The sequence below is a fragment of the Leucoraja erinacea genome, chromosome 33, assembly GCF_028641065.1.
Source record: "Leucoraja erinacea ecotype New England chromosome 33, Leri_hhj_1, whole genome shotgun sequence".
Taxonomy (NCBI): domain Eukaryota; kingdom Metazoa; phylum Chordata; class Chondrichthyes; order Rajiformes; family Rajidae; genus Leucoraja; species Leucoraja erinaceus.
In genome coordinates, this window is record NC_073409.1 from 9,370,001 (window position 1) to 9,384,976 (window position 14,976).

At 43.0% G+C, this 14,976-nt stretch overlaps 1 protein-coding gene across 3 annotated transcripts in view; it reads right to left on the reverse strand.

Moving 5' to 3' along the window:
• The window catches only part of cgnl1 (cingulin-like 1), a 126,630-nt gene that overhangs the window by 58,065 nt on the left and 53,589 nt on the right, over positions 1-14,976 (reverse strand). For all 3 annotated transcript variants that reach the window (XM_055661227.1, XM_055661228.1, XM_055661225.1), the window contains exon 8: positions 10,912-11,124. In XM_055661227.1, coding sequence (XP_055517202.1) covers positions 10,912-11,124 — 213 coding nt within the window. The remainder of the gene's footprint in view (positions 1-10,911; positions 11,125-14,976) is intronic.

Consider the following 14,976-nt stretch of genomic DNA (forward strand, 5'->3'; position numbering starts at 1 on the left):
TAGTGGTTTCAAAGTATGCACGTCTTATGGGAGAATCTTAAATGTCTGATCGCTGCCAAATTTGACTTTTTCGAAAGTGAAAATCCGGAATGACCATGTATGGCGTCAAATTTCTCCCATTTATTATGCAATGGGTAAATGAATTACAATATTGTATTCACATTCAATGCTGATTGACTGCAGGCAGCATACAAACTGTGCTTTTGATAATGTCCAGAATTCCAATCTCCAGCCCATGGGAACTACACTGCACTTGGATGGACACGTCTGCAGAGAGTCAATACTCTGAGACTTAATTTTTTTTAAGCCTCATAAAACGTCTATTCCTCTTGCAAACTCAGGGGAGAAGTTAATGCACCAGGGGTGGAGTGGGTGAAGGTGGTTGTTCTGGGCAAGTGAAGCTGGACAATGTGGGATGGAGAGGGCCCTTCGACCATGCAGTTCTCGGTAGAGGAGTTGGTAGTAAGAAGGGCAATCCAGTACCTAGCAAGGCTGAAGCCCTTCAGAAACAAATACTGGAAGCAGAAGAAACAGAAAGCAGAGAGACCAGCGGGATGGATTTGCCAGTTGCTGTGGGCATCTTCTGCTGCGTGTGAAATTGGTTTGCAGCAATCTCTGAATAGAGCGTGGAAACAGGCCCTTCATCCCAACTTGCCCAAAACGACCAACATGTCCCATCTGCACTCGTTCCACTTCAAGAGTTCAGTCTTTCCTTTGAACATCACAGAGGACACTATTAAGGTGTCCAATTTTAGGCCAACATAAACATTACAATTCGTCAGTATAAAAATTCTCATCCTATCATTGATGCTCACACTAGTTCCACTAACCTGCATTGCCCACATCCCTCTAAACCTGTCCTATTCATGTACCATAAAGGTTGCATCCACCTGCCTAAACTACCTCCTCCGGCACCTCATTCCACACACTCTCCCTTTGTGTTAAACCGTTACCCCTCGGGTTCTTATTAAATCTTTCCCCTCGCACCTTAAACCTATGTTCTCTGGTTCTCAATTCGCCTACTCTGGGCAAGAGACCTTGTGAAGTCTCAACATTTAGACTATTTGGAGGAGACATGTTTATCTTATACTCCTATATCTATAAGTAAATTCATGGACTATAGAAAGGACATTAAATTATGTTTTGTAAGAGTAGAGACTTGGAAAGTTTGGGGTTAAATTATCTTAACTTGTCACCTTCATTATAAGTTTGTGCTGGGAATATTTCATCATCATCAGTCTTGTTCTTGCGTCCAGTCAAGGTCATGGCTTCCATTTATCATCAACAGCCATGGAGTGAATCATTAACTAACGCAATCTTTGTTTAAACAGCCTGTTTTGCAGGTTCTTTCCCATTGTGCATTGCAAAAATTCCCTTGGGATCAATGTATCCATCCAGGCATTCTGCCCTCTATAAATATGCAAGAACATGGGTGTGTCACAGTTGAAGCAGCAGCTTCCCATGCTAAAGGAATCATGAATGAATAATGAAAATTGCAAACTATAAGAAGCATCTGAAAGTCAGCAGATTAGCAACTCTTCGGGGTTTCTACCAACAGACCCTATTGTCCGCCTTCATGATCTACCTACCCCCTGCAAAACATATCTATTCTTAAACCCCAGCCCCTTCTCCCTTTCACCTCACCCACAGCTAACAATGGCCTGTTTCCTTTACCATCGTTACTTTTTGGCATATTTTTCATTCATTTGTTCAATATCTCTCTATATCACTGTCTATATTTTTTGTTTCCCTTTCCCCTGACTCTCAGTCTGAAGATGGTTCTCGACCTGAAATGTCACCTGTTCCTTTTCTATAGAGATGTCGTCTAACCCGCTGAGTTACTCCAGCATTTTGTGTCTCTTTTCGGTTTAAACCAGCACCTGCAGTTCCTTCTTACACAATTCACATTGGCGGGTTTCCAACCTTCTAGTGCCCTCCTGGAATTTCAAGTGTTTTGAAAAATTCAACAAATGGGTCTATTGCCTCGGCAGCCACTTACTTCCTTTAAACCCCTTGGATGCAGACTAGAGAACACCCCACTGATCTGTTGGACTGGAGCCCAGTTTCCAACTCCTCATATTACAAGTCCCTGCCAGTTATGAAATTAGCCCATGTTATCACGGGCAACGTCCTTCATGGTGATAACTGATGCAAAACGCTAAAGATCACAAAACGCTAAAGAAGCACACAATTCAATAAAATACTGATGTCAACTCAATGAGCAAGATCATTTACTTTCAAACGGATGTAATTGTAAATCTGTGATTTAAATGAACAGGTTAAACTCAGCTATTCTGACATAACTGGTAATATCACATACAGTAAATTGCTCTCAGACTTTTTTCAATACACTAAACATCTGTGGAATTCTCTGCCTCAGAGGGCGGTGGAGGCTGGTCTCTGGATACTTTCAAGAGAGCTAGATAGGGCTCTTAAAGAAAGCGGAGTCAGGGGCTATGGGGAGAAGGCAGGATTGGGGATGATCAGCCATGATCACATTGAATGGCGGTGCTGGCTCGAAGGGCCGAATGGCCTACTCCTGCACCTATTGTCTATAACATATAACATCACTGTAAATTTGTGGCTTTCTTAAATATGTCTTTTTGTCCAATTTATTCATGTATTTTTCATCATAAATCATAATCACAACAGTTGAGGTGAATCAAAATCATTGTAATTGGCTGACCAGAATAGTAATAAATGAATTTCGATACCCTGCTTGCCGTCACCAACAGCAAGCCAATTAATTGTCATGTTCAAAGTCCTGGATTCTAAACACTCACAAGAGTCAAGAACGTTTCTTCTAGGCTAGAAGGTGCTGCTGGCTGTTATTGAGTAAGTACAGAGAAGAGAGATTCTTTGCTGTGGGAGAATAAACAGTGGGCAGCGTTTGGCACCTTGTCTCTAGTACAGCATCACAATCATCTGCACCACACCACATTATGCTAGAACAACACTTTTAGCACTGATTGTATTTGGAAAAGCATCCTCTGCTCAGCGGAGCAGCAGTATAGTCTTGATCCAAACTCTGAAGGGTGTTTAGGAGGCTTATGATTAGGTAGGCACATAGATACGTAGGGAATGGAGGGGCATGGATCACATGCTGGCAGTGATTAGTTTAACTTGGCATCATGTTCAGCACAGACATAATGGGTCGAAGGCCCTGTTCCTGTGCCGTACTGTTCTGTGTTTATGTAAATGCATTAGTCTGCTTTTCTTGACCTCCGTTATTCAGGAGGAACTTTTGATGTTGAAATTTGTATTTAGTCCTTAATATTAAACAAGTAATAAACCCAAGCACACCCATCCGGTGCTCGAGATAAAAGGTGAATTTCATCTCTGTCAAAGGCTTATCTAGTACACGTTGTTCAGGAAAAGACTCTAGTGTAACATTCTCACTAAGGGCACCGGTGACCGTGTCCTCGACCATGTGTGAAGCATTCTTGTAACAGATAATGCACGTGTGCCAGCAGTCCAGGAGTCCCTTCTCCATCTGAAGCCTTATCCTCCAGCATTCCACTGAGCTTCCTAGAACTATACCTCAGCCTTTCTGAACTGTTGAATATGTTCACACAGAACTGAATGTTATTCACACAGAAATGAACGTTGGGCATTGCGGAGAATCTCAGACACCGCAACTACAAGTATATTCCTCTGCCAACATGTGCCATTGCCTGTAACAAACAGCTAATGTCATATAGGACAGATTAATAGGTTTATTTTCAGTGTTCAGAACAGTGTTCCTCTGGATCCACAAAATACTTTCCTTGCCCTTGAGATTTCACAACACACGCTCCGTTTAACAGGACACGGGGCTAGTGGAGTGAGGAGTGCCCTCTGCAGACCTTGAGATTAAGGCTGGTGGAATCATAGTTCAGAGAGCAGTACAGTTCGGGTATAGACCCCACAACCCACAATGTCTGACTCCAGCACCATGCCTACTTAAACTAACCTTGTCTGCCTGCACATCCTCACAACTGGCTGGCTGAATGAATTGGAGGACTGTTTGTGTAAGAGTGGGCTCACAAAGTGCAATATTAAGGCAGCAGCATTAACCATGTACCTGCACTATTAGCTGTTGTACCAGCCTGGTGTCTCTCCCACAGCTGCCCGTCCAGCAGCTTGATCAATCTGCGGGCTGCTGGAGATAGCGATGGGAGTAGGAGACCAGGTCACATCAATTCACAACCTCCCACCATTGCAGGAGCAGCTTCGTCCACCGCTGAGTCCCAGGTACAACATAACTATGTACATTGGATTAATCCTAGATTATCAGGGTTCACAAGTGTGCCCCGAAAGGCCATTTAGGTAAAATCAAGATGTAGCAAAAACAGATTGATTTCATGTGTATGTGTGTATGTGCGTGTGTGTGTATGTGCATGTGCATGTGTATGTGCATGTGCATGTGTGTGCGCGTGCGTATGCTCGTGTGTGTGCGTCTGAATGTGTGTGTGTATGTGCCGTGTGTGTGCATGTGCGTATGCGTGTGTGTGTACATGTGTGTGTATGTGCGTGTGCATGTGTGTGCGTGTGCGTATGCGTGTGTGTATGTGGGCGAAGGAGGAGGAAAGAAGGTCCACCTGATTCTACCTGATCTCCCAGTTACTAAACACTTTCATTCTCCTTCCCATTCCCACACTGACCTTTCTGCCCTAGGTCTCCTCCATGGGCAGAGTGAGACTAAACGCAAGTTGTAGGAACAGCATCTCATATTTTGCTTGGGCAGCTGACAACCGACCCAGTGGTACGAATATTGATTTCACTAACTTCAAGTAACTCCAGCATTCCCCCTCTCTCTCTCTCTCTATCCATCCCCCACCCTAGACGCACCAGCTTCTCGTTTTCACCCAACAAACAGCTAACAATGGCCGGTTTCCTTCATCATCGTTACTTTTTTGTTCATTGTTCTTCATCTCTCTACATCATCGCCTATATCTCTCGTTTCCCTTACCCCCGACTAGTCTGAAGCGTCACCCATTCCTTCTCATCAGAGATGCTGCCTGTTCCGCTGAGTAACTCCAGCTTTTTGTGTCTATATTTGATAAATTAACCTCCTCTATTTAACACCCTCAACTAATGTAGATTAGTAAAAGAAAATCATGCTGTATTCTTATTTTCTCCAGACTTTTCATGTGGGTGGCACAGTGATGCAGCTGAGAGCTGTGGCCACAGAACGCCAGAGATCTGGGTTTGATCCTGAGCTTGCACCTTCATGCGACTGCTTGGGTTTCCTCCACTAGCGAAAGATGTGCAAATTGCCCCTAATGTGTAGAGAATAGATTTAAAAATGGGATAGTATAGAACTAGTGAGGATGGGAAATCAATGGGCCGAAAGGCCTGATTCCACTAAACTAAAACCTGACCAGCAGAAATTGTGACTCTTCATAACCCTCCACCAACCAAATTCTATTAGATCATTATATCCTTTTCTTTTAAGGGCAACATTATTATTTTGAGGATCAACATTATAAGGATCATTGCAATAATAAGAGACCTTTATTTCAACACAAAGTTGCTTTGTCAATAATAAGGAACCAAACTTTTATTTTCCTGGTGTTGGCTGACATGCTCTGAGCATTCTGTTGGTGAGAAGTTATGATGTAGGTTTTCAAGACTATCTTTGGGAATGCACAGCACCCACTGGAAATAAATCACAGCAGCAGAATTCATTTTTTCATATTTTCTCATGACATGGGATGCCATTCAGCCCATTGAATCTATGCCAGCTCATGGCACAATCTTATCAATCCCATTCCCCCACATGATCCCATAGCCTGTTCTCTCTCACATCCTCATCAACTTCCCCCAATTCCTTCACCACCCACCTACTCCAGAGGTTATTTACAATTACCAATTAGCCTGCCATCCTTTGGGACATGGAATGAAACCAGAGTACTTAGTTTCCTGGAGAATATGCAAACTCCACACAGCCAACACCAGAGATCAGGATTGAAGCCACGTCTATGAAGCTACAAGACAATTCAATGGCAAGTAACTAACGGTTTAATGATTTTCTTGGACAGGTCAAACTGCAACAGTTTAGGTAAGCAAACAAGGTTGCAACATTGTATAGTAAACATCTAAAAGTCCACATTGTCAAGCACACTTTCTTCTTCAACATAACTTTTTACGGTCAGCATTCACCCCACCAACATCAAAAGCAAGAGTTTCACACATGCAGTACAATAAATATTACAAAACCCAAGATGTGGTCGTCATTTCCCCTCTGGCCATCGAGCACTGCTGTGGCAAATCCACCATATTCTTCACTGAATAAATGCTGTCTCTATTGCTAAAATATGATAACTAATTAAACTATTTATGTGCTAGGTCGTTTCGGCCAATAGTTACTAAAATGACTTTAAAAGGAATTCATCACTTCACAGCAAACCTGGTAAAAGCGGTTCACTGTAATTTCACTGTAATACGAGCACTCTCATTGTTTAGAAATGGCAGGAATACGGAAAGATGACCATGGAGCAGTGTTAAAAATGCATAAAATGTTGAATGATAGTCTAGCCTCTAAGGAAGGGTGCAGATTTACAGATCCAATTCCTCAAAGGAGAACCACTATCCTGGAAAATGTGAAAATAGTTTATTGTGTGGAATCAAACTTGTATGGTGCCCTGATTACTTAAAACAACTAAAAACTCAGACCAAACTCAAATAGGTTCAGCTCAAATTCCTTCTTTGAAAGAAACACACAGCAGTGCAGGAGCTCTGCCTCCGTCTGATTGTCCCGGTGACATGGATTATGTCAGAGGATAACACTTACACCCATCAAATACTGTACCATGACCATGACAAGTATGAGGTCACCCAAACAGTCTGTGCAATTAGAAGGAAGGATTAGCTTCCAGTTTCTGTTAGAGATTGACCTCAGAGAGTAGGGCAGAGAAACAATTCAGTGCCAGCCAGTGATGCCATTTATGCTTCACCCAAGACCACTCCAGTCCCTGGTTTTGAACACAATCCGCGGCACTTCCACCTTGATAAACTAATACAGTTTCCCTGCAAATGCATCCATGTGATTGACCTCAGTAACCCAATGTGGTAACCATTTCTATATTCCCAAACGCCCTGAATTCCCCATCAGATATCTTGGTGCTAATCTCGTTAATGGCTTCCCCAGCTCTGTCCCACACATGAAAGCACTTGTCTGTGTTGCATCAACAATCTCCATATCTTATTATCCATCAGCAAGTGTATCTTCACATTTCTGCCGCTATTCTGTAAATCAATTCTCCCATACCCTTGATCTGAATAGCTCCAACTTCCACTTTCTGGCATTCTGAGTAGCTAGCTCTCACTGTCAACAGATACACACACACACACACACACACACACACACACGATTCACACAAACCCCTTGTCATCCATCCCCTGACTTCTTATCTGCGGATCTGCGTTCTAGTGAGGTCAGCCGTGTATTACTGGGAGTGTTGGTGAATAAAGTGTGTTCCTGCACACCCCTCCCCCCATCGTGCCTGTTTGCTGTGAGATGGGTTGCATTCAATGCTGGGAAGAGTGGAAACACCAATAACCGGTTTGCAGCTGAATAAGAAACACCAGTAATCAGGGCACGGGTATTTATTATACTTTAGAGATACTGGCCCTTTGGCCCAGAGAGTCCGCGCCGACCAGCGATCACCCCATACACTAACACTATAGAAACTGCCGAAACATAGAAATTAGGGAGGAGTAGGCCATTCGGCCCTTCGAGCCTGCACCGCCATTCAATATGATCATGGCTGATCATCCAACTCAGTATCCTGTACCTGCCTTCTCTCCATACCCCCTGATCCCCTTAGCCACAAGGGCCACATCTAACTCCCACTTAAATATAGCCAATGAACTGGCCTCAACTACCCTCTGTGGCAGAGAGTTCCAGAGATTCACAACTCTCTGCGTGAAAAAAGTTCTTCTCATCTCAGTTTTAAAGGATTTCCCCTTTATCCTTAAGCTGTGACCCCTTGTCCTGGAGTTCCCTAACATCGGGAACAATCTCACCTGCATCTAGCCTGTCCAACCCCTTAAGACAATTGTAAGTATTCTATCCCTCTCAATCTGCAAACTAGAGACAATTTACAAAAGTCTATTTAGTCTACTGATAAGACAGTCCTGACATTGGAATCAGTCTGGTGAACCGTCTCTGCACTCCCTCTATGGCAATAATGTCCTTCCTCAGATTTGGAGACCAAAACTGTACGCAATACTCCAGGTGTGGTCTCACCAAGACCCTGTACAACTGCAGTAGAACCTCTCTGCTCCTATACTCAAATCCTTTTGCAATGAAAGCTAACATACCATTCGCTTTCTTTACTGCCTGCTGCACCTGCATGCCTACCTTCAATGACTGGTGTACCATGACACCCAGGTCTCGCTGCATCTCCCCCTTTCCCAATCGGCCACCATTTAGATAATAGTCTGCTTTCCTGTTTTTGCCACCAAAATGGATAACCTCACATTTATCCACATTATACTGCATCTGCCAAACATTTGCCCACTCACCCAGCCTATCCAAGTCACCCTGCAGTCTCCTAGCATCCTCCTCACAGCTAACACTGCCCCCAGCTTAGTGTCATCCGCAAACTTGGAGATATTGCCTTCAATTCCCTCATCCAGATCATTAATATATATTGTAAATAGTTGGGGTCCCAGTACTGAGCCTTGGGGTACCCCACTAGTCACTGCCTGCCATTGTGAAAAGGACCCGTTTACTCCTACTCTTTGCTTCCTGTTTGCCAGCCAGTTCTCTATCCACATCAATACTGAACCTCCAATGCCTTGTGCTTTAAGTTTGTATACTAATTTCTTATGTGGGACCTTGTCGAAAGCCTTCTGGAAGTCCAGATACACCACATCCACTGGTTCTCCCCTATCCACGCTACTAGTTACATCCTCGAAAAATTCTATAAAATTCGTCAGACATGATTTACCTTTCGTAAATCCATGCTGACTTTTTCCACTGATTTTACCCCTTTCCAAATGTGCTGCTATCCCATCTTTAATAACTGACTCTAGCAGTTTCCCCACTACCGATGTTAGACTAACTGGTCTGTAATTCCCCGTTTTCTCTCCCCCTCCCTTCTTAAAAAGTGGGGTTACAGGGGGGAAAGATTGGAGGACCCTGCGTGGGGGGACCACCGTGAGGGAGGCAGGGGGAGGACAAAGGACAATGGGGACCCGCCATGGGGAACTGTTGGGGCGGGGAGGGGGCCGGCGTGCTTTGTAACTATGTCAGTGCCGTAGGTGGCTGCTATTTGTACACATTGTGTGTGCAAGCAACGAATCTCACCGTGCCTAGTCACATGTGACAATAAAGTATTCCTATCCCTATCCTGCACACTAGGGACAATTTACAGAAGCCATTTAGCCTACTGACCTGTACGTCATTGGAGTGTGGGATGAAACTGGAGCACCCAGAGAAAACCTACACAGGAAAAATGTACAAGCTCCGTACAGACAACACCAGTGGTCAGGATTGAACCCACGTCTCTGGCACTGTGAGGCAGCCACTGTGCCACCATATTCCTGCAGCCACAGTGGGGTCTGTGGGGCTGGGAGGTTTCAGCTCGTCTTGACCTGCAGGCTTTACAGTAATTGGAAGCCAAAAGTGCAAAGACCACTGCTTTTAACCCACTGGCCATCGAAGCCCCAAAATCACCCACAGTATGAAGCAAGGGTTTAAAAAGAAGAATATCATTGATAAGTTATGACTCTCTGGCATAACATTTATTTGACATTCAGCGGCAAGGGTGTGAATCTCAAAATCCAGAGATTAATTATTTCCAAATGACTCACACACGAGTGACCTTGTAATTAGATTTAATTTTGAAACTTGCTCTATTGTACATTAAAGAAAATGTCTGCTGGTAAAAATAATTTACACCAATTAACAAAACTTAATTTGGTGCAAATGCAGGAAGATTGAAAGGCCATAGAGAGAGAGCAGAGGTACTATTTATAGACCCATCCTGCTGCCAGCCACTGACCTACTTATAGGTCATTTTTTCAGGCCAATTGCAGCATATAACAAACTTATCTTTCATCTTGTCACTTACAATTACAGTTCTTTGGTAGCAAGTGAAATACTTCAGACTGCCACTCATTAACATATTGGCCAGTTACATGAGGAAGTGAGGAGGATTTTACTGCATTCACCGCCACATTTGGTGCCAAATAGTTTATCATGACATGATAAGGCAAAATTAAAGAACTTAGCATCCAAGTCTATATCAATAGACTGTGCCTATAGTGTAATGATGCATTTGTTTGCAAACAATCTGCATCATTCCACAAGATTGCAAGCTGTTCCTGGTATTTTTTAGTTGATGGAAAGCTACACCATGGACACAGGCTCTTCAGCCCATCGAGTCCACACTGACCATCAATCACCATTTACACTAGCTCCAAGATATCCCACTTTCTAATCCACTCCCCTCCACACTCAGTCCAATTTACAGAGGGCAATTAACCAACAAACATGCACTTCTTTGGGATGTGGGAGGAAGCCTGAGCACCCAGAGGAAACCCACACAGTCACAGGGAGAACGAGCAAACTCCACACAGACCGCACTCAAGGTCAGGATCAAATCCAGGTCTCTGGTGCCATGAGGCAACGGCTCCACCACATGGGCTGCCTTTCTGGCAATCATTTCTCACTGAAGTATTCAACTCAAAGAACAAAACCAAATTTATTAGATTTAAACTTAATTTGTTCATATCCGCAGTGAGCTACTTGTGAAATATTTCAGACAGCCCTGTCCAGGATTCTGAATCTGAGAGGGATGAAACAGGACAGACAATGTCTATCCGTGCAGCACCTATCTGGCAGATTTTCCCAGCAGCTCCACCACTCTGTCCATAATGCTTTCAAAAGATAATTATGCAAGAAAATGGTTCAATTACCTGCAAAAGATCTTCAATATTTTTCTTCAGTTTCTGCTTCTCCTTTTCATGCTGTTCTTTGAGCTCTTCAGTCTCCTGGTCACGGTTAGATACCTCCTCCTTCAGAACCCCCCGAAGTGCTGTCAGTTCTCGTTCTCGTCGCCTCAGCATCTCCTGCTGATCTTCTTTAGCTATCAGCACCTCTTCCAACTGCTGTTTTGCTTCAATTATTTCCTGGAACCAAACACAATATTCAAGAACTCTGCCAAGAACATTGCTGACATAAACACCACCAGCACAAAGATTTGTGGGTTGAGGTAAGAGATGTATGCATTACAAATAGACAGCATCCCAACTCTAATACTGAAGGCCTGCACTCCAGATCTAGCTGCACCTCCAGCCAAGCCCTTGCAAGACAGATACATCACTGGCATCAACCCAATAATGTGGAAAATTGCCCAGGCATATTCCGCTCACCGCATAAAGCAGGGCAAATCCAATCCCATTATACACCATCCAGTAAGCCCACTTTCACTCATTGAACTGATGAAATATCCTGTTGACTGTGTTATTCAGTGGCACAAAATGCTGGAGTAACTCAGTGGGCCAGGCAGCATCTCTGGAGAGAAGGAATGGGTGAATTTTCCCTTCTTCAGACCTCGACCCGAAACGTCGCCCATTCCTTCTCTCCGGAGATGCAGGCTGTCCCGCTGCGTTACTCCAGCATTTTGTGTCTATATGTATTGTTATGTTGTTCATCATTGAGCAGGCTATATCCAATTTGTCTGTCTGAGAGCAGGCATGTCGAAAATAACTTCTCTCTGAGACGTTTTCTTTAATGGTGCACCTTGCTATTTTAACATCCTCATTTTCCCCGGAATCCTAGACAGTAATACTAATACATGGAGTCAGGAGTCGAGTATCCGAGTGGCTGAGAAAGAAAGGACTAAGGAAAATGGGAAAAGTATGCAGGATGTGCTTTAGAAAATAGTTTCTACAATCAATACACATTCATCTTAAGCCCATGGAGCAGATTAGATGTGTTGTGTAGGCACAGAGACTGGGTCAGATCCAGACTGCCCTTTGAATATAATTTGTTTTGTTTATCTTACCATATTTGTGTGGATGTGTATGTATGTGAGTGTTGTTTGGCCCCGTTTGGTTCCGACCTGATTCGGGTGGGTTGAAGGTGGGTAAGGGTAAGGGCTTTGAGGATCGCTTACATACTGTTGCACAATTATGCCTTGACTGTCACTGTCTGTTATCATTGTATGTATGCAAATTGCTGTGAAATTCAAATAAAAAGATTTAAATGGAAAATATAATTTAATAATCATGGTTAATTTGCCATGACAAGTATCCTTATCCTGATATATTTATGTCAGATGCTGGCACAAGGAAAACCACAGATACGTGCTGCCCCTGTAGCAAGTGATATCCAACTGGTGCAAGCCTTCAGTCCCAAGGTGGTGGAGCTAAAAACAATGAGGAAAGTACTGCTGATACATTACACTGAAGCCTCGTGGAAGATGCTCATCAAGGGTGGTGACGGGAAAGATGTTACACATACAACAGGATGTACAGTCCAACAGATACACCACACAAAGATTATCAAGATGGTCAACAGAGAAATACACACAATAACCAAGGAACCATCAGTAGGAGCCAGCATCACTGCAAAGCCCACATCAAAAGACAGAGTGACTCAACGATTACCACACACTAGCACACAATGTCACGACAGAACAAGTCCAGCATCAGAAGAAAAGACACAGGAGAGGATTTGAGATGATGGACCTGCAACCCCAGTCACTTTTCATCAATGAACACAGACTGAGCAGTTCTAATGGAAGGGATTTGTTTTGTTAGCTTAATTTAGAGATATGGCGTGGAAACAGGCCCTTCAACACACCAAGTCCACACCAACCAACAATCACCCATACATACACCAATTCTATTTGACACACGAGGGACAACTTACAGAAGCCAATTAACCTATAAACCTGCATGTCTGTGGAATGTGGGAGGAAAGTAGAACACCCAGATCAAACCCATACGGTCATAGGGAAAATGTACAAACTCAGTACAGACAGGATTGAACCTGGGTCTCTGGCACTAAGGCAGCAGCTCTACTGCTATACCACTGTGCTGCCCCTTTCTCCCAATTGTATTTAAATATTAAATAGAGAGATTTTATATGTGGCTTTAATTATAAAGGATATGTTGCGTTGTACCAACTGGAGCAGGTGACCGGTTGCTCAATACATTTGTCTTGCATCGATTGTGTCAAGCAGGCTCGAATGAGTTCGCTTGTACAGGAGTAGGCACACAAACAAGACAAGCACACTTTTGTTTTGCTTTTGTTTAACCTGCTGCTGTAATCTCCAGCATCTGTGAGAGTGGTACTGACAAGGAAGCCAAGAACTCAAGCAGCAATTCCATCAACCGGCTGAGAGCAACAAATAGCAGAGGGCTAGGAAATGAACCGAGCACTTTCCCACTCTGCATACAACCTCAATTTTAACAAATAATTGCACAAGGCAGAAACATTATGCTAAATCAATGATGTACAACCTGCTTTTGCTAAATTTCCAACAGTTCTGATCTTATCCTGCACTCATTATCCTCATAACTCCAGCTCTTTGAACTCTCAGTCACACTCAAAGTTTGGTAATTTGCTAATTGATTAATTTTGCAAGAGGCTGAATAACTTAGCATCAAACTATAATTCGGTAGATATTTGCAGAACATAGAACAGTACAGCACAGGAACAGGCCAGGCCCTCCAGCCTTTCTCTTAACTTTTTTTGAAAATGTATTACAATAGATGTTTACGATCTTTCAAACTGAAGAATTTCGGGAACAAGAAAGAAGAAGAACCGTACAGCTGCAGAACATTAAAACATGGAAACGTTGACATTCATTGTATATCTGTGTTGCTGACATTGTTAAGGAAGCTGAAAACATTTGTTTATGTTGGGCTCATCTGGCCTGACACTCACGAACAATGGCATGGAAAATGATGCAATGTTATAGAACAAAGCAAGAATGACCAGTCTTTGATTCCAGCCCAATGCAGGAATTTCCTAATCCCAGATTACAAATGTAGATACATCTCCAACAACTTCAATGCAAAGTACTGTTTGAAGATTAATTTATTTGTAGATCTTTTAAACCAATAACATCATGGCTTTAAACAAACACAGGATGATTTTGTGCGTGGGAGATCATGTCTCACAAATTTGAGTGAGCTTTTTTGAAGTAACCATGAAGTTTAACGAGGGCAGGGCTGCATACATAGTCCATATGGACTTCAGCAAGACATATTTATTTCTGCATTTCAGACTTTATTCCTTGGGGACACAGGAGGCTGAAGGGTAATCTTATAGAGGTGTATAAAATCATGAGGAGAATAAGTAATATGAGTGCACAGTCTTTTTTCCATGGTGGGGGAATTTAGAATAAGAGGGCATTGGTTTAAGATGAGATGAGAAAGATTTAATAGGAACCCGAGGGGAAACCTTTTCACAAAGGACAGTGGTATATGGAACAATCTGCCAGAATAAGTAGTTGAGGCAGGTACAATACAACATTTAAAAGACATTTGGTCAGGTACATGGATAGAAAACATCTAGTGGGATATTGGCCAAACTTGTGTAAAAGTAGTAACTAAGATGGGGCATCTTGGTTGGCAAGGATGAGTTGGGCTGCAGGGCCCATTAACCTGCTACATGATTCTATAAAGATAGTTACACCAGCATGTTGTGTCTATCTTCGATTTAAACCACCATCTGCAGTTCTTTCCTACGCATTTTATTAGGAAGAAAGGTCTTGACCCAAAAACGGCAATCATTCCTTCTCTCCAGAGATGCTGCATGTCCCACTGAGTTACTCCAGCATTTTGTGTCTCTCTTCAATTTAAACCAGCATCTGCAGTTCTTTCCTACCTATCTATAAAGATAGTCCTGTGACAGCTTCTTATAATGAATGTCCAACTCAAGAAATAACTGCTATTTACATGTAACTCTCTCGCTGTGGATGAAGGAGACTCCTGGTGTTATTGTGCCATCTGCAACCAAGCGCTAAT